The sequence below is a fragment of the Falco cherrug genome, chromosome 7 (genome assembly GCF_023634085.1).
Source record: "Falco cherrug isolate bFalChe1 chromosome 7, bFalChe1.pri, whole genome shotgun sequence".
In the NCBI taxonomy this organism is placed as follows: Eukaryota; Metazoa; Chordata; class Aves; order Falconiformes; family Falconidae; genus Falco; species Falco cherrug.
In genome coordinates this window covers 70,432,741-70,451,823 of record NC_073703.1, presented here as the reverse complement: position 1 = coordinate 70,451,823, position 19,083 = coordinate 70,432,741, and the positions used below count along the sequence as shown (strand labels likewise).

The following is a 19,083-nucleotide window of genomic DNA, read 5'->3' as shown; positions in this document are numbered from 1 at the left end:
TTGAATTGCAGTGAAATTATGTCTTCAGGTTGTAGAATTCAAACGTACCTAATATCTGTTCTTGGCAAGAGATCCACAACATCGTTTCCAACATCCTCCTGTTCCTCTTCCTCACCATCATCCCCACCCCCTGCACTATGCCTGGAAATGCCACGAGTCGGGGCTGGTGCTGTCTGCCCTTGCATCTGCAAGAAACACAAAAATCAGAAACAGCTATTTTACAGTTTTTCATTTGACAGTAAAAATAAAAACACTTGCATGGTATAAATGCACTTCTAAAACATTATGCTATTCCGACAAAACCAGAAACTTTTGAAGTTTGTCATCAGAAAAGTGACTATTGACATCGCTAAACATAACGAGTTTGCAGCTGCTTCAGTGAGCCGTCTAAAAAAAAAAATCTGATCCATTTAGAAAAACACAGGCTAGACCACAGCGTTAGTACAGATTCCAGGTACTGAAGTTTCCAAGTAGTTTAATGATACTTAGTAGTAAGACAGCTACACCTCATACCTTTTCAAATTCCGCATCTATCTGGGAGAGAAGGGCTGGCTTCTCATCCTCAAAAAACATTCGCAAAGGAGGTCCCACATAAAGATACATGACTCCCAGCAACGTAATGGCAGAAGTTCTTACAGCCTGCCAGAAAGAGGATAGAAGCATTCAGTCTTCAAATTTAAGGACTGATAATAATTCAGGATTAGAATTATCAATTTACTCACCGGGTTAGTTGCAGCAAGAGCGGTCTTCACGTTACTGATGAAAGCTTTGACATTCAGTCTGGGGGGGGGGGGGGGGGGAGGGGGGAGGGGGAAGAGAAAGATATCCCCTGTAAGTAAAATACAACACAGGAAGCACCAACAAGAAACAAAATCATCATAATACACTACAGAAAAAAAACGCGCTGAGAACAGATTCATACAACTACTTTACAAGAAGATATCTGCACTTACGAAATACTATAGAAGGTAGTAGCTATTTAAATAACTGCTGTAAGAGATCGGTTTGGGGAATAGCCTGCTATGAAAAGCAATACAGTAAACAAAGTAATTAATATCAAAGACTGCTATTATTTCCCCCAGAAAGTTTCTTAAACTACATCACCCACACAATTGCTAGGACCCTGAGGGATGAGTCTAGAATAATTTGAAGTACCTGAAGCATGGCTACATAATAAAGGTGAGGGTTTGGTTGGGTTTTTTTGTTAAGTCTGTCTCAGTATCTTCCAGAAAGAGACACAAATGTCACAAAGAAATTTCCAAGAGAAAGAAAGGCAGGTTTAGATCACTGAATCTTCTATACTACCACTGAATTCAATAGAAAACAGATAATCACAGAAGCTTCCTTTGTACAGCCTCAAATGCTGCTGTTCCAGTATCCAATCTACACACAGATCACCCTGATGGAAAACACACACTTTTTAGGGAATTTACTGAAGAGGAGAGCTCATTTTCCAGACTTAATTGATGTTACTATCCACTCAATAGCTGCAAACCAACTTGGACAGGCATAGTAACTGCCCAAGTAACCAAATAAATTAATATTTGAAGTCTTCACTGCTTAGAAATTTTGTTCTCAAGAGTAAACTGCATTACTATGCTTGTCCACATTCAGTTAAGAGACTGGCGTTTGAAAATTAAGGAATGCTACACCTGGTTCTGATGGAGAATCCATTTCTTACCCTCACAGCACAAGACGCTGTAATGACTATTACGCCAGCTAAAACTTCATCCTGTTATCAGCCTCAAATTCTTTCTGAAGGAGAGCAATAAGCATGCTGGTATGTGCTCTTTTGTAGGCTTCAGGGTTTGGTTTTTTAAACCACAAAATACAGTGATCCCCTGGGTGCAGGTGTACCCAAGTAGAAGGAAAGCAACAGACATAAATTTTAAGAAAAATGCTCTTCAGAGAAGGCCAAGCAATGAATAAAGCATCTAGTAGTGTAGTAGCATCTTATTAGTAATGCCAGATACTTTCATTTACACATGCAGAGCTAGAAGAGCACCTCACAGAGGTAGCTCCAGAGTTCAATGAACATTAGTTCAGATGAACTTGCTGTCATCCTCTTCAGACCAATTTGACAATTAGTCCTAGATTAGAAACATTCACGCAAGTTTCTCTCAGCAATTTACTTAAAAGACATACCCAGAAAAGCCAAACTCTTTAATTGCATTTGAAAGCCAGTTCAAAGTTTCTGACTGGTTTTTAGGATTCTTTTGAGAGAAAGCCATAGCCACAACCTGGAATAGAAGAAAGGTAAGTGTAAGTTATTACTGGGAAACCAGGTGACAAAGGACTGTAATAAAGAAGTGAAGACACTTGCAAAAAACACAGGGCATTGCAAATAAACAAACAGCTGGGGTGTACAAGGAAAGTTTGTTGTACCACTGTAGCAGAACACAATTGCAACTGAAGCAAACCAGAAGCTCCTGTAGTACTTAAAGGCAGCCACAGATACCATTATTATGGACATATACCTGCTTTGGCAGTATATCAGCAAAATACTAATTTACTACTTGTTATTTCCCTTTTGGGGGGAACTTCTGTTTAAGTTCTGCCTTTGGAGATGTCTGAGAGCAAACAATGAACTTTCAGGCAACAGAAAAATCAAAGATTTAGGACTTACTCCTCAGACTAAAAGAACACCCCACATAATACTTCCAATTTAATTTACTAGAAGAATACCTTTGCTGCTCACTCACCTGCTCAGCAGTCCATGGTAACTGGCATGCCTCTGCTATTGCTGTCATGGCTTCTTTTGCATTACTCCCACATTTCACATCACCAACCTTGTCTACAAGACCATCTAGCACAACCTGTGCTGAAGTTTTGGAGAAGTTTCCTTTCTGTGCAATCAATGCAACTATATGCAGTTTCATCTGCATCACCTGGAACATCCGTAACAGCAAGGAAGTTATTCATGTCTTCCTGGATTTTAGATTAAATATTTTATTCTATATATTTATAGATGTATGTATTAAAAAGCATGTATTTGTGGGTAAACACAAATGGATACCTAAAATATGTATTTGTGTATATATACAATATTTCTGTACACAAATACACATCTACACATGCTTTATATATAATCGTATTGTCTGTATAGACACAAATACACATTTTTACATCAATAATACTGGTCAGTCATTATCTACTTCTAGAACTTATACATACACATATCCACACACATATATACACATACATACACTTCTAGACATCTTCAAATGCTGTCTCTACGTCTCACTTGTTAGCAGAAATAAAATCTCATTTCAGAGTTTATATTCTCATTGACTACAGATACAAGCGTGGCCATGGCGCCAGGACTGTCATCAGTGACAGACATGCCAGCCTTTCAGGTGGAAATGCAGCTTACATTAAATAGCAAAACCAGACTGTTTGTTACTGAAGGATAATGTATTACCTGAAAATTTGTTTCTTTCCAACCAGGCTTCTTGGCCAGCATTCTTACTAGAGCTTGGCAAGGCATTTCACTTCTCTCCATAAGCTCAACAGCCTAAAGGATAAACAATAAGGTCACCAGTGGGTCACAAGTGATACAAAACCCAAAACAAACAGAAATTGTCACAACTGTCCTGTAAATATTTTCTTAATACTGAACTAAATGGTAGAAATTCTCAGCATAAGAATTTACCTGAAAAAGCCATACTACAGGACCCACTTTTATGAGGAGCCAATTTTACAGGTACCGAGATACAACATTTATACTACAGCATTCACATTGCAACACTGTATGTTCTTTAACAGTTATCTTTACAATGACTGTCTGCAACCCCAGCCCTGGGAATTTAACATTTAGCTTAAAAAACCAAACACCAAGCAAAAAAAAAACCCCCAACAACCAAACAAAAAACCCCAAGCTTTTTTTTTTTTCTCCTTTTTTTTTTTTCTTCCTTTTTTCAAGATTAAGTATACCGTGCACCTTTCCCACTAGAATGCTGGCTACAAAGAGATTAAGCCTGAATGTAATCTAAATTCACTTGTAGTTAGGCTTATCCATTCCACTGAAAATGTAACATCTTTACACTTGAGTAAAGCTGGCTTCTACAGCAGCACTTCAGCGCAGCCACTCACCATTTATGTCAGTCACCTTTTCCACTAAAATATTAAAACTCAGTTGCAACTGTAATGCTGTAGCAGCATGAACTATTTGCACACCTACAGCTGATGCTTTTTTGAATATGAACTCGTGAAGGTCTTATGATGGATACCATGGGAAGAAAGCCAGGCTTCACATCCAAATGACACACAACGTTTTATTTGCTTGTGACTACATGAAGCATTGGCCACCAGCTGTGAGGACTGCTGGTATTGTCAAACATCAACTATTTGCCAACTGAAGTTTTAGTATTATAATCAATTGCTGCCTAACATGCAATCAGCAGGGACTAACTTGCAACCAGTTTTGCAGAGTCATTGCAAAGCTTTTTGTTTAAGCCTAGTTATCATTCAGCCTAAGCTTCAGAATTACTTATTGTTTTAATAATACCTCTATGCATCCTCAATCCACATACTAAAATTTTTGACAAAAGCGTAACTATCTGCATTAAACTAAAAGACTTAGTCCACTATTGTTATGGAATAAGAATCAATTTAAACCATAGAAGTCACCTTTTCCAAGTATTGTTTAATCCATCTGAATTGCTGACCTACCACTGCTACTGGTATGTCTTTTTTTTAAAAAAGTTAACAGGCCTAAAAAGCTGAAGAAATTACTGCTTCCTTTCTCTTCCCCTACCTGCCTCTCTTCTTATCAACAGCTGCAAACTTACCTTCTGGAACTCCTCCATGCAGGCAAGCCTCTCTTTCCAGTTACCACTGTCCAACTGCTGGATACAAGAAGCTGGAAGGACAGCAGCAGCTTTCTCTTCACATACTTCTATCTGCAGATGGATCAGAACAAGGTTAACACTGCACTGCATCCCTGCAGAGGGGGGCAGCAGCCTTAAGGACAGGGAATATACTGGAATGACCCCTAGACTGTGGTGCACTTAGAAAACACGAGAAGTTTTCTGTCGTAGGTTGAAAGATTTGGTATGGGTTATAGTTTAGGGGCCTTACAAATTTAAGAAGCTACTAAATCGTACTGCAACAGAAAAATAATCTCTCAAAAGTATGAGAAATAGTGCAGACAGTCAAAAATAATCCCAAGTAGCCACTATCTACTTATAGAATCAAGCAGGGGTAACAGAAAATGATGTTGCAAATTGTAGATGAAGTCTGAATAAACATTCACAACAACGAATCAGTGCTTGATAAGGGTGGGTGGGAGAAGACTCGTCTTCTGCATCCATCTTAGCAAAATTCAGAAGTTTAGTGTATGAAAAATGATAAAAATTTCCTTAGTTTCACTGGTGTCTGTATCACCTTCAGAAGTGTATACTCATTTTCCAACGTATAACTGGCAATATAAACTACATGGAAAGTGTTCATTCTAAGCAACACTCTAAAGATAATGGACAGTCCAAAAAAAGCTTGCAGATACATCAAGCAAAGCTTTAACAGCTTTTTGTTACTTTGACCTACAAACAGCTTAGCTTACCTGGTTCCCTACCAAAAAGATAAGATAGAATTCTCAACTGACACACAGAATTCAATCATTTTCATGAAGTGTAACTTAACATGAATGGCAGAGAACAAGCTCGCGCTAGTTCTAGTTCCTTCAATTACTACTGTATTCCACCTCAGATTTCAATGTAAACTCCAGAATACTGTATTCTCAAGCTTTTAATACCAGACATCTTCAGCAAATTATGCATCCTATATTACATACAAAGTAGTCCTATCATCACCTTTTTCACCTGTTCCTAGCTCAGGGACAACATGATATACCCTGTCATATTAGCACGATTTATTGTTTACTGTTATACATGGCCTCGTACCAACAGCCTGAAGAATAGAATATATCGAACATGTATTTTACCAGTTATGAATTCCATTTATTGAAATGCATTACTTTCCCTTCTCCTAACAAAAAACCCCCATCTTCAGTGAAAAAACCTGTAGTAGCTGAAGAACTGATTAACTAAAGCTACTTATAGAGAGGATTTCATATTTCAGAGAAGAGAATACTCACCGAGAGCTCCGATTCAAATATTTCTTTGGTCTCAGGACCTTTCTTGCCTTTAGCCCCAGTGCCTCCCATACCTGCAGCTGCAGCTGGTTTACCTTTCTTGGGTGGGACCCCTGACTAGAAAAGAAAAGGACAAGTTCACCAAGATCAAACAGGTCTCTAGCTAACCAGATAACCAAAAGAACCATTGGTTTTCTACACTTGCACATTCTAAAGTAAAAAAAAAAAAAAAAAAGTCTCTCTCTAGTACCCTAACAGCTGAAGGCAAAGAAACAGTTTTCTGCTACAGCTTATTTAGTTCATATGTTGCTTTCAGACTATGAGGTTTTATAAAACATGTACAGTAACATGGACATGAGACAATGAAAGACAAAACGGGAAAGAATCTATCTATTTGTGAAGGTCTGGGAAATAACGATTTAATCTACATATTCTCCTATGGATATTAATTAAGATACTAAACTTGCAACTGGTGTCTCTTTTCGAGGTCACTAGTATCAACAGAATTTAGAAAATATGATCCATTCTACTATTCACTTCCAGGTTTCTCCAGGTTTCCCACTTGGAGAATCATGGAATCCTTGACATTGGAAAAGACCTTAGAGATCATCAAGTCCAGCCGTTACTCCGGCACTGCCAAGCCCACCCCTAAACCGTGTAATATTATTTTTTTGCAAACTACAAGCACATACCCAAACACCCCAGGTGTATGTTTTTTTTAAATGCCTCCAGGGATGGTAATGCCACCACCTCCCTGGACAGCCTGTATTACAAAGACCACCTATAGTGCTACTTACATCAATTTTTAAAACCAAAATAATCATTTTAAAGTAACACAGGCTAATGATTCAAATTATTTACAGTAACAATTTTAAAAAAACGCTGAAGAGAGCAGTTATTGCTAGTTGTAAGAAGAGATGCTGACTTCAGCCAAATGTTCTACTACATCACCACAGAGCACATTAATGTTACAACATCTGAGGTTCCTCTGATGCCTCTAGTGGTCTATCACTATTGCAATATCAAACCCCAGTATTAATACATAAGTGACAAGACAGTCCGTATGATTAAAAAACCTGAGACATCATCAAGTACATTCTGAGAAAGTCTTTGGTTCTTTTTGTTGTTGGGCTCACCTACTCCTACAGAAGGACTGTGGCTCCTCATCGGAAAGAGGCATTCAACAGACCACCTTTGATATTAAATAAGTAAATACTGTGATTGTCAGACAAATCGCTTGGCAATCTATCTTACCTTCACAGCAGGTGCTTTTTTCAGCGGTCCTGGTTTGCTTGCTGCATCTTTTGTTTCTTTGTCTCCACCAGTCCCTGAAAGACCAGGCGCCTTTCCAGTAACAGGCTTGCTTTCTTTTTTCTCAGCAGCAACTCCTGTCTTTTTACCATAAACCAGTTCTACCTTCTCAGCACACTCTTTAATCTGACAAAGAGTTAAGAAAGAGAAGAGAAAAAAAAAAAAAAAAAAAAGGAGGGGGAAGGGGAAAAAAAGGCTATTTAGCTACAATTGGATGTACAGCATCACTTCAACAGTAGTGGCTCAAATTTGACCTTTCTGGAAAAAATGTGGAAAGTTTAAGTTGTTTACTTCAAACATTTTGTTATCCCATGTTCCTTACATTAGAGTAAGGTTAACTTATCAGTGGCATTAGCCATCACTGTATTGTTAGAATAATATTCCTAGTTCAAAATGAAGTGTGTTTATACGCATAAAATGCATTAATAGGCTCACTAACATTTACAGATGCTCTGAAGACTAATTCTTAGTACCTTAAATTATAAAATCATCAGTTGACAAACACATCAGCTTATGTAAAAGCAAGAAAACTTTTTTGTTAAGTAAATTTTAATACTAAATCCTGTCTAGTAATACAGATTTAGACCATATGGTTGGGACATAAACCCCTAAAATGTTTCATATAAACAGAGAAAGTGTTCAATAGCAAACAAAATCCCATGAACAGCCAAAAAAACCCCAAAAACATACTACCAAGAAACTCAAAACCACCAAACCTCACAACCCATCTCACAGATAATAAAGCCTTGAAGCCAAACAGATACTTACATAAGAATGAAAAGCTGTAAAGTTAATACATTTTAGGTAGTGGAAGTCAAAGAAAAGATTCTTGATAGTCTAGCAAGAAATAGATACTCAAGATTCCCTGCAACATCAGTAACTTTTCAGTAAAAAATAAATTTTTAAAAATCTGTGCTGACAGTCTTAAGCTACGGCATCATCTTTAATCTTCTCTAGCCCATGATGCATTTTAAATGGATAAATGAAGCATTGTTTACAACATTTATGATGACAAACTCACCCGATCAAGCTTTAATTTGTCTACATCTGCTAAAAAGGGATTCACAGCTTTCTCTCCAGCCACTTTCAGGGCAGTGCCTAATGCTTCAAAACCAGCATCTCTTACTTCAGGAGCAGAATCGTTGATATGCTGCAGAGAAAGACAACCTGTATCATATGACTTACAGCTCATAGCTACACATATTCTTAAATCCATTTTCTGTATATATCCCCTCCCCTTTTTCAAAATCTGCATCTACTACAGAATAATCCTCAACATCCTACTGCAGGAAGGAAAAGGTTGGTGTTCACTTGTTTTTCTATGTACCGATCCAGTCTACTGTTTCTCAGAACAGCCAGTTTCCCATCTTTGGATCTTTCACACCACAAGAAGAAGATAAACATTTATGCTTTAATAGACACTGCAACACCATGGAAGTCTACAAGGAGTTTGAAGTTCTGCAAACCCATTCAAATACCCATTTTTGAAGTTGGGTGTATTTCCCATAACAAGGAAAAGGTTATTTTTCAATGTGAAAAAAGTATATGTCATTATTGTTTACACTGAAAAATGCTCCAGTGTAACTGCAATAATTGATATGAGATGGTATTTTATTCATGGCAGATGATGGGTGGCATTCCAAAAAAGCCCGCTAGAGATGTCTGCAAGAACCAAGCGATGCAGTGCCCGTAAGTTTAACAGTTGCAAACCACGTTGCTATAAACTGAGTTTTCAGTATCAGAGAAGCTAAACTAATCAGAGTTCCTATCAGAGTTCTGTTTGATACTGAGTATCAATATCAGAGACTAGACTGTTCCCATGACTGAAAGGCATCCTCAAGTTAGACGTCGTAGCACAAAAAACCTCTTTAGTCCTTGCACTACCAGAGGGTCTTTCTCCCAGAACAAGCCAATGCTTCACAAATACAGGGCTCAAGTCAATGCCAGGGAAGTACCAACTCCCGCTTTACCTTGAGAAGTGCAGCACAGAAAGGTTTTAACAGGCTTTTTGGCAGAGTAGAAGGTGTGCAGTGACGGAAGCTTCTTGCAATGAAGAGGGACGTTTGCTGCTTAATTGTTGGGTTTTTGTTGTCCATCACTGCCAACACATCTTCACTTATGTTCTGCAACGTGGTCTAGTATTGAACACAGAAGTTGTTAGTTTCAGTAAAGAGAAGAGTGAACCAAAATGAGTCCAATGCTCAGACAATGGGAAAAGTGTCACTCTTACTTACTGTAAGAAAGATTGCATCAATGGCCTCCTGCAGGGCCTGCACTACCTGAGGCTTCTTCTCTTTAAATTTCTCCAGGATTGTGGGAACAACCTATGGAAATGGGGAAAAAAAAAGAAGAAAGTAAATCCAGCAGCCTGGTAGTCTGCTCCCTGGTGTTCTAAAGAGAAGCAAATAATGCAAACATCACTGCTGCCCCCCCCTCCAGGGATACACAACTGCAGTATGAACTAGTTTATTCTAGCCAATCTCCAATATTAAATTAATGCTAGTCAATCTATGTTCAAATACCTATATTTGTTAAATTTCATAGTAAAGCTAAACAAAAGGCAGATATACAAGCCCACATAATTACAGATGAATACTCTGGCTCTACTGGCCTGGAACGCAGAGCAACAGAACAGAAATTAAACAATTTCTCAGTACTGAGTGCTGTGCTCTTGTACTGCAAGAATCTAAGGTAGTACATAACCTGTCCCCTTGTCCCCAGCTTCCTGACAGCACTCAGCGTGGCTCATTAAGAGCTCTCATTTGACCCACAGCTGACAAGACCATGGTTCTAAAGCAACCGGGAGTCTTCCTAGAGCAGTATTTTCATATCTATCACTCTGAAAAAGCACACCTGACACTGTACTATGCTATACTGGAATTCCACAGCAATTCATACCTAGTCTAGCTGCTCAGGCAGTCACTGCAGAAAAAAATTTAGTACACCTTATCATGTGCCAGTAATACCAGCAGCTCCATTTAAGTACGGTCTCTGTAACAGTAAAAACTTCTGTCAGTGAGCCAGAAACATGCAGAGCTTTTAACTGTGGAAAGCAGGCTATTTTCAAGATGGTCATAAACATAAGGCAGTTCACAGTTTGGAAGCAGTCTGATGCCTTACAGAAGTTATAAGCTCTTGCATAATACAAAATAGATCTTTCTACTCAGAAGCTGACTAAGAGATCTCAACCCCTTGCAATACACAGTGACCTAGGCGCAGGTAGTATCCTTTGCCAAGCAGCAACTTGCAAACTCCCTATTCACAAAGAATTTAGCAACAAAAACCCCTCTTTGATTAGAAGAGCACCACTGTCCTGGTTTCAGCTGGGATGAGTTGATTTTCTTCTTAGTAGCTAGTACAGTGCTGTGTTTCGGCTGTGATGTGAGAACAATGTTAATAACCACACTTATGTTTTTTAGTTGTTGCTGGGTGATGTTTATACTAAGTCAAGGACTCCGGTTTCTTGGGCCTTACCAGCCAGAGGGCTGGAGGGGCACGAGAGACTGGGAGGGGACACAGCCAGGACGGGTGACCTGAAGCAGCCAAAGAGGTATTCCATACCATGGGATGGTGTGCTTGGTATAGAAACTTGGAGGGTTGGCTGGGTGGGATCGTTGCTTGGGGACTGGCTGGGCATCAGTCAGCAGGTGGCGAGCAGTCGTACTGTGCATCACTTAGGGGTTTTTTCCCCCCCCCATTGTTCCATCCCAATTATTCTTATCATTATTACTGTTGTTCTTATCTTTTAACTCTGTTTAGATTATTAAATTGTTCTTATCTCAACCCTCGAGTTTTATATTCCTTTCTGATTCTCCTCCCCACCCCCCTGGGTGACAGGGGAGCGAGCAAGCGGCTGCGTGGTGCTTGGTTGCCAGCCAGGGTTAAACCACAACAGTCCTTTTATATAGACCCTCATACATGCTGCTGCAGGTGCTGGACTCCTAAACCCTACAGAGAAAAAAGTCATAGAAAGGAGACATCCAAAATCATTAAGTCTCTGTTTTAGAAAATGCTGGCAGCTAGAACAAGTATTTTTTAACGTGAAGTTAAAAGAGGTATCCTATGTGAGAAAAACAAGGAAGAAGAGTCAGTCCCAGGCTCCAAAGGCAGTCAACAGAGGTGAAGCTGGGCCACATGCACTCCATTACAGCGAATAGTATGGTTCTGTACTTTATTTCATCACTCTTGTATTAAGATAGACTGCAGACTGTAAAATTAAAGTCCTATATTTAACTAATAGAGTTTATAATAATCCTACAATTCTAGCAACAGCTCTGTTTCATAACACTTCCAATGCCTGCTCTCAGGAGAAGTCTGTATCTTCCTCACTAGTAAATAAATCCAACGAAGTCAAGTGAACTGGTAAAACGAGTGCTGCGATTATGCAATTCATAGCTGCCATTACAGTACTGAAAAATTCATCTTCTCAACACCATCTGCTTAGCAACCATAGAGCTATACTCTTATTTCAGAAACTTGGCTTTTTCAATACCAACTCTGTATGTATGAGGGTTACCCTTTAACACACAAATCGTGCATGAAGACATGTAAGAATGCTTCTTATAACTACAGACAGCTTTCAGAACAAAAGAGTTTTCCAAACTGTTGTTCAGAGTTCAGGAGATTTGAATGTTTCTGAAGCAGTGAGATTCAGTAACTCCCCAATTCATCACTAAATGTAACCCTATCAGCAGCCTGACGCATCAGTTCCCTCTGTCTCTAAGCTCTACCCCCATCATTCTTACTTATCACAAGAAAAATTTAATTGAGCAGCTTAAAGAACATACCAACAGAAGCTTGAGAAACAACTGAGATAACTACAACTGATTAAAACCTCCCTTTTTTTCCAGAGACTGGTTAAGCTTCCCCATATTTCCTGATATTAACTGTTGGTAAGTGTAGAGTAGCAAAGGAGAACAGAGAAGAGCATTAAACCAAATCTCCAGAACAGGTACCAAAAATCTCAGTAGTTTGGCTATTTAAAGCAGACAAAAAGAACCACAAAACCCAGTCAGCAAAAAACCCACCTACAATCCTCCCCCAATATTAAAAAAACCACCATACCAACCTAAAACATACATCATGGAGCTGCTAAGTAGAATTCACATTCAGAAGCTATTTTTTCCACTGTAGCCTACAAATGCATTTCTGTTGGTCTATCTCCAGGATGAGGTAATGTAAATAAAGTTAATTTCATGACAGAGTAATTCAGAGTTGTCTTAGTACAGAAGGCTTACTGTAACAGTGAACTTCACGTTGCTGAATGTGAATAAAAAAAGTTCCTTTTGACCCTAAGCTGCAACTGATCTTGGCAGATGTTTCACTGCTTGCTCCACTAAACAGCAGGTAAGCATTCATAATAATGAATACCAAGGTACAAATAATACCTTTGAGAGATACGAAGGTTTGACAGAAGAAGAAAAAAAAAAGTCTCCAGCATCGATAAAAACAGAAAAAAGTACATACTCTTACTTACATGCCCTGCATACTGTCCAAATTTCTTTCGGAGGCCAGAAGCTAGTCCAGCAAGGCATTTTGCAGCCAAAGCAACTAACATAACATTTGTATCCTTTCCAATAACCTGAATAGAAAAGCCAAAACAAAAGACCAGAAAAGCTATGTTAAAGGCTGACAAATTCAAGTTTCAGAGACTTGGAAGAATTTCTTAGAATAGTCAGTGGGCCACAGATAGGGTTATTTCCACCACTGTTACAGCTAATAAGTTTCTACTAATGCGTACTACCCCAACTGTAACTTTCAAGTATAATACAAACACATTACAAAAAATACTAAACTACATGCGCACTCTGGGTTTTATTTATTACCTTTTTGAGAACTTTCACCAAGTCTGCATAGTCTCCTGATTCCAGTTTGGGATTTTTCACTAGTACTTCAACAGCCTCTAGAGCTTCTTTCCTTTCTTGCCACTTTTTTGCTTCCTGCAGAGCAAATAATTTACATTCATTTATAAATGTAAACAATTCTAGAGAAGCATACTTGCCACAAACCATAGATTTTAAAACTTAATTCTATCCTGGGAAAGCCAAAGTCTCCCTACACTTCAACATCAATAATTGCAATGAAGTATGAAATACAGTACTTCCCTAGGACATTTCAGCTCCTTAGAATTACAGCTTGCTTTTTGGTAAATCAAAGTGATACTTATTTGTAATAGTCTATACTTTACTTACACTAGTCTGTTATTACCCATGTCACAATAAAGCACATATAGCAGAATGCCAGGAAGTCTAAAGACTTAATAGCTCCACATGTCATACAATTAACTGGTAGTATTTAACTTTATACTTACTATTTTCTCATAGAAGTCTTTGGGAAGCTTGGAAAGAATTTCTACAGCTTCAAGCAACTCATATGCATCTACTTGTGGTACCGCCTCTTCCTCATCATCACCTCCTGGAACCAGAAGAGAGAAATATATGAGCAGAGTGACAAATGAAATTTTGACTACAGCACCACCTAAGGCTCTTTGTTTAAAAAGTACTATTGGCAATTGTGATTTTGCCATTACAAAGGACAGATCTTTCATATAAAGTTTTTGCCCCAGCTGCATTTGCTTGTTGCGTACTGCACCCCACGTTTTGCAACAGTTTGAGTGAAAGTAACTTTATAATTTAATGCATTTCTTCACTAATAATATACCAGTGATATGCTTCCCAATGGAGTTCAGAGATTAAGTAGTTTACCCCCATCTGCATCTCCTCCAGCTGCCTGCTGCTGCTCAAATTTTGCTTTCAACTCCTGTTGGGAACGCAGAAACCTGGTTTGCTTAGGAGCAGCTGATGACACTTTGACCCACTCTTCTTCCAGTTCTTTCAGCTGCCAAAAGGGAAGAGAATCATAATATCAGAGACATTTTGTATGTACCTCAAGACAAACAACGCTTCGTGGAAGGCAATGGAGTTTTGCCATCTCTAAGCCCAGACAGCACTACCTTTCAAGTTCTTTTTTCTCCCACCAAAGAATTGACTTTCCATTCACATTCACTGTTCAGAAGCTTTTGAGCAAGTATATTCACAGAACAGAGTAACATCAACAAAGATATTAATGCAAAAGATTTATGTAAGAACAAACTGTAAAATGGCAAGAATGTGTCCCCTCTGTAAAAACTTTAATTTAAAAATGGCTGAGCATGAAGGAAGATCATCGTTACAGTCCTGCTATTATTACACGCAAACTACAATGTAACGAACATTTTGAGCGACATTTGATGGGATTATTATTTTTTTTTTTAAAAGCATGCCTTTTTCCAGCAAGCTACTGCTTTCCACCTGAACACAATCAACTGAAGTGGGTAGTAGGGAAGGTTGCAAAATAATTTATAAAGTTTTAAAATACTGGAATGTTCCATCTCCAACAGCAGCATAATTTTCTATCCTACTGTAATGCCACTTCTTGGAATGGAACAGTCACGTCCCGCGTACCACCAAAACCAGTCTGAAGGGCTGTGTAAAGAAAAAATTTCAGGAGAAAACTGAGAAGGAAAATGGTTGACTTGAAGACTTTGAATACAGGTGTCTTTTATAAGGGTAAGCCCTTGAGTTAGGTCTCCAAGAAATACTATTCTACTTCTTAAATCCCCTCCCTCAGCTTCAGTATGATGCTTTCCCCCCACAACTTCAAATATTCAGAGCAACAAAACGTAAGTCACAATTTCTTTACAATAAACAAAGAGGAACTAACGTTTTAGGTAAAGTTATAGGAAGCTAAAAAAATAGCATTGCTGTTACTGAAAAAATCCAGCTTTGACTTTAAGAACACCAAACACAACAGGAATCAGGGAAGGTGAGCATGGAAGCGTTTTCTCCAATGTGTGCATACAGAACTACTTTCTGCCCACCTGAACAGAATTTATGTTCTGCAATGGAGGCCTCAGAGCATCCCTTATCCAACGGTAGATCTCCACAGCAAGGAGTTTAGCTTCATCTCGAACCGCCTTTTCCCGAGACTCAAAGAGTTTTGGCAATACTTTAATAATTGGCTTCAGTGAGATTATTTTTGAACCAAATTCACTGAAAGTTAAAAAACACAGAATAGCATCAGAATCCAGGTAGGAACCAGAGAGTGATCCACAGATAAATAGATAATTTTTTTTTCTAAATAATCTATGAAATTATTCTAGTGCACATTTAGGGATTGTGTCATTTACTTAAATAATTATTATAGCTATTATTTTGTGAAGCTAAGCTACTGTAAAATTTGAAGAATATTTGCCCTATCATAATTACCCTCCACACCCAGCTTGGAATTACAGAAGCAGGCCTCCCTCTGAAATTACTTCAGAGCATTTAATTCAATCTGCTACTTAAATCTGTTCCCTTGCCGGGGGTGAGGGGGAAGAAGAAAGAAAAAGAAAAAAGTGTCCTTAGATCAGAATTTGTATGACCTACTTTTTTTTGTTTTTAAAAAAAAAATCAGAATAGAATCTCCTTTGTCTATCCTTGGAGACAAACTGCAGTAAAAGCATTAGCCACATTTCCACCTGTTAGACCAGATAATTATAGTGAGCCTGGGTCATCTTCACAGAAAACACACATGTTGAAATACATGCTGCTGAAAGGACACAAAACTAGTTTCCCAGCCAGTCACCCTTCCGTCAGCAGATTCTATGTGTTGTTGAACTTCATAATCTAAACTTCCTTTTTCAATCACTGCTGGGTGAAAACAAGAGAACTTTTCATACTCTTAGTAAAGTTAACTGCTATGGTTCTTAGAGTACCTTAAGTCACCACTGAAGCCTTTTTTTTTTTTTTTTTATTTCAAAGCACTTCTTTTCCTTGAGAATTCTGAATTGACCTTTCCAATCACACTTTTTTATCTGTTTCCCTCCAAATCAAATGCCACATGAAAAAGCTAGTTAAAATGGCAACTCAAGAACTAAAAACTGCATGGTTCACTTCCTAAAAATTCTAGTGCTAAACATTTTATTGTTAAGCCCACTTTGATAAATACGAAGCACTAAAGTCTGCAAGAGGTTCCAGTCTTAGAGAGAACACAATTTAAATGCAGAGTATGAGTGAATGAGTTGCCCAAGATTTTTATTTTTCAACCACGACTCACAAAAGACCATATTAGGAAAAGTGCCTATGCAAATTTTCTAATTCTTATCTAATTCATGTAATATTATCCAATCCATATAACATCACAAGAACAGAAACCTTAGCACAAGATAAAAACCAACAGAAGCTAAACTACTTATGCACTCAAGCTACCCACATGGGTACAACAGACAGATTCGGGTATCAGTGCAGACACCCTGTCAAAGCACAAGACAAGTTTAGGTAGCACAGCTCAGAAGCTGAAGACAAAGGTTAAGTCAATAGGACTATGAAAGAATTTGATTTTGTCATCTCAAAGAAAATAAAGCACTGTATATAAAAAAATAGGCAGATGTGGCACATTTTATAGGTGTGGTTAGTTGAAAGATAAGAATAAGGTTATGCAGGTTTCTAATTACACTGCACTTTAAAAGGACATTTGACTAGATAAGGTTATTTAAAATAGCTAAAATACATTCTTAAATGTGGGACAGTAGTTTCACTTAGCAGAAGTATAGGTCATGTGCTAAGCCCAATGCTTTATTCTGACTTCTATTACAGAAGCCTCAATCAATTAGTTTAACAAGGGCCATCTATACACATGCCTCAGTAAGTTCTCTAAAAAAGATACCTAGCATAAGAGACTCTTCATCTACATAATACAGTTTTCACATGAACTATAGCATTCATAAAAAGTGTTCTGTCCATTAATACTGAAATTATCTGGTTTTTGTTTTCAAAATATAATTTAATAGACAGTGAATTATATACACACCAAGTATAAGAATTTAATGAAAAGATAGTATATTTCCCTCAACTCAAAGGCAGCAAACATACTTCAAGTGGAACCAAAAGTGATGTTCCAAATCTAATCTTGAAACCAACTACTCCACCTTAATTAAATTGGATGTGATTCTTGGGAAGCATTATTAGTAGGTTGGTTTTTTTTTTTAATAAAGAAATAGTTCCATGGACAATGGAAACTTACTGTGCAATGAGCTTTTTACTTTTTTTTTTTTCTTCTAAACACATACACCATGTACCCAATTAAAGATGCTCACATCAGCGAAGAAAACAGTGGGTTTTTTAAAAAGACTACATTTTAGTTTTCCCATCAGTGATTTTATTTCAGCTGTTCAGAAGAGAAGCTCCACAGTCTGGAACAAGACACACTAATCCTGCCCGTCTTTCAGAGGTCCATTGTGAAAATGGAAGTTTGGTAAACAGTTGCCATGAACTAAAGTGATCCAGATGAGGCTCGTACAACAAAGACACCCCTCACATCTAACAAATCCCATGATGCTCTCAACTGCTGTTGTCAGAAAATATCAGTTCAGTAAAGATACATCCTATTCAACAGTAACAAGGGCCGGCTAAAGCAACAATTTAAGACTCTAAATACTGTTGGAGTGAGGGGAAAAAAACAAAAACCCCAGGAACTAAAAAAAATAAAAGCTTACCTTAATGCTTTCCTCAGTGTCTCTATACATGCTACTATGATTTTTGGGTTTTTGTTGTCCAGACCCTTCAGTAATTCTTCTTGTACTGCCTCCCCTTTCTCGATTTCTATATACATTAGACATATATCTAGACCCAGCTCTTTTGCTCTGGCTTTTGGCTGATTGAACACTTTATTTACAACTCCAGATGCTACTTCTCCTGTTGTCCTGAAAAGATGAGAAAGTGTTACTTTTGGAATGTTTAAGTGAATTAATTAGGCATTCTACACCATTACCCACAGACACAACATCCAGAACATGGATTAAAACTCAGCGAGTCCTCATACAATAGGAACTAAATTTTAAGTTAACTTTGAAGGTAACAACCTTTCGTAAGGGATCACTTCAACCTCTAGATTAATCAAAACAACTCCTGCAGACCAAGTGCTAGTCAACATGTTCCTAATACTGGACTACACCAGACAATGAATAGCAGACATTTTTTCCAAAGTGAATTCATTTATACAGTAGTTAAGGTCCAAAAATAAATGCCATTTCCTGGAATTACATCCGTTACCGTTAACTAACATACAGCACTAGTGCATGATCCTTAGCACAGAATTTCACATCTATTTCAAAGCTCTGAATCAACTAAATCATTTAAATCTCTTTTCAATCAAGGGGTTTGGAAAGTTGTTAGGTTTTTAAACAAAGCTTTGGATCTGTTTGTTTTTTAAGTAAGACTTTTACTCATTTCATCAGATCACAAAGTCAGTGGATCAAAGCACTGACCTGGCCCATTAAGTGTTTTTATTTCACCCTCAGGGGTATGGGTTATTTCATGGGCTAGACAACAGTGAAATACTAATAAACATCCTGTGAAGAATCTGGCAGGTATGAAGATTCACATTGGTTAAGTTGGATGCAACAATGCATAAACATCACCACATTTTATTTCACCGATGAATTACACAAATACCTCCCTGGGAAAAAAAAAGGCTCCCTGTACATATAGATTGTTTTAGTCAAACAATAACAGGGATTCCAGTTCACAGCACCTATACCACCAAATTGCTGATTCTCTACCATTTCAGAAATTTTTACTACTGCCTTAAACAGTTTTGGTTTGGTTTTTTTTTTTTAACTATTGTAAGCAATTCCTTACAAGCTAACGTGCACACGGAGA

The 19,083-nt window shown here is 37.9% G+C and overlaps 1 protein-coding gene across 2 annotated transcripts in view; it reads right to left on the bottom strand.

Moving 5' to 3' along the window:
• Window positions 1–19,083, bottom strand: part of CKAP5 (cytoskeleton associated protein 5) — a 54,264-nt gene that overhangs the window by 23,895 nt on the left and 11,286 nt on the right. For both annotated transcript variants that reach the window (XM_055717326.1, XM_055717328.1), the window contains 18 exons: window positions 17,919–18,125; window positions 15,261–15,432; window positions 14,107–14,239; window positions 13,713–13,816; window positions 13,228–13,341; window positions 12,879–12,983; window positions 9,637–9,726; window positions 9,373–9,537; window positions 8,424–8,552; window positions 7,346–7,528; window positions 6,095–6,208; window positions 4,791–4,901; window positions 3,422–3,514; window positions 2,703–2,888; window positions 2,146–2,240; window positions 723–780; window positions 514–639; window positions 49–185 (listed from right to left, as the gene is read on the bottom strand). In XM_055717326.1, coding sequence (XP_055573301.1) covers window positions 49–185; window positions 514–639; window positions 723–780; window positions 2,146–2,240; window positions 2,703–2,888; window positions 3,422–3,514; window positions 4,791–4,901; window positions 6,095–6,208; window positions 7,346–7,528; window positions 8,424–8,552; window positions 9,373–9,537; window positions 9,637–9,726; window positions 12,879–12,983; window positions 13,228–13,341; window positions 13,713–13,816; window positions 14,107–14,239; window positions 15,261–15,432; window positions 17,919–18,125 — 2,322 coding nt within the window. The remainder of the gene's footprint in view (window positions 1–48; window positions 186–513; window positions 640–722; window positions 781–2,145; window positions 2,241–2,702; window positions 2,889–3,421; window positions 3,515–4,790; window positions 4,902–6,094; window positions 6,209–7,345; window positions 7,529–8,423; window positions 8,553–9,372; window positions 9,538–9,636; window positions 9,727–12,878; window positions 12,984–13,227; window positions 13,342–13,712; window positions 13,817–14,106; window positions 14,240–15,260; window positions 15,433–17,918; window positions 18,126–19,083) is intronic.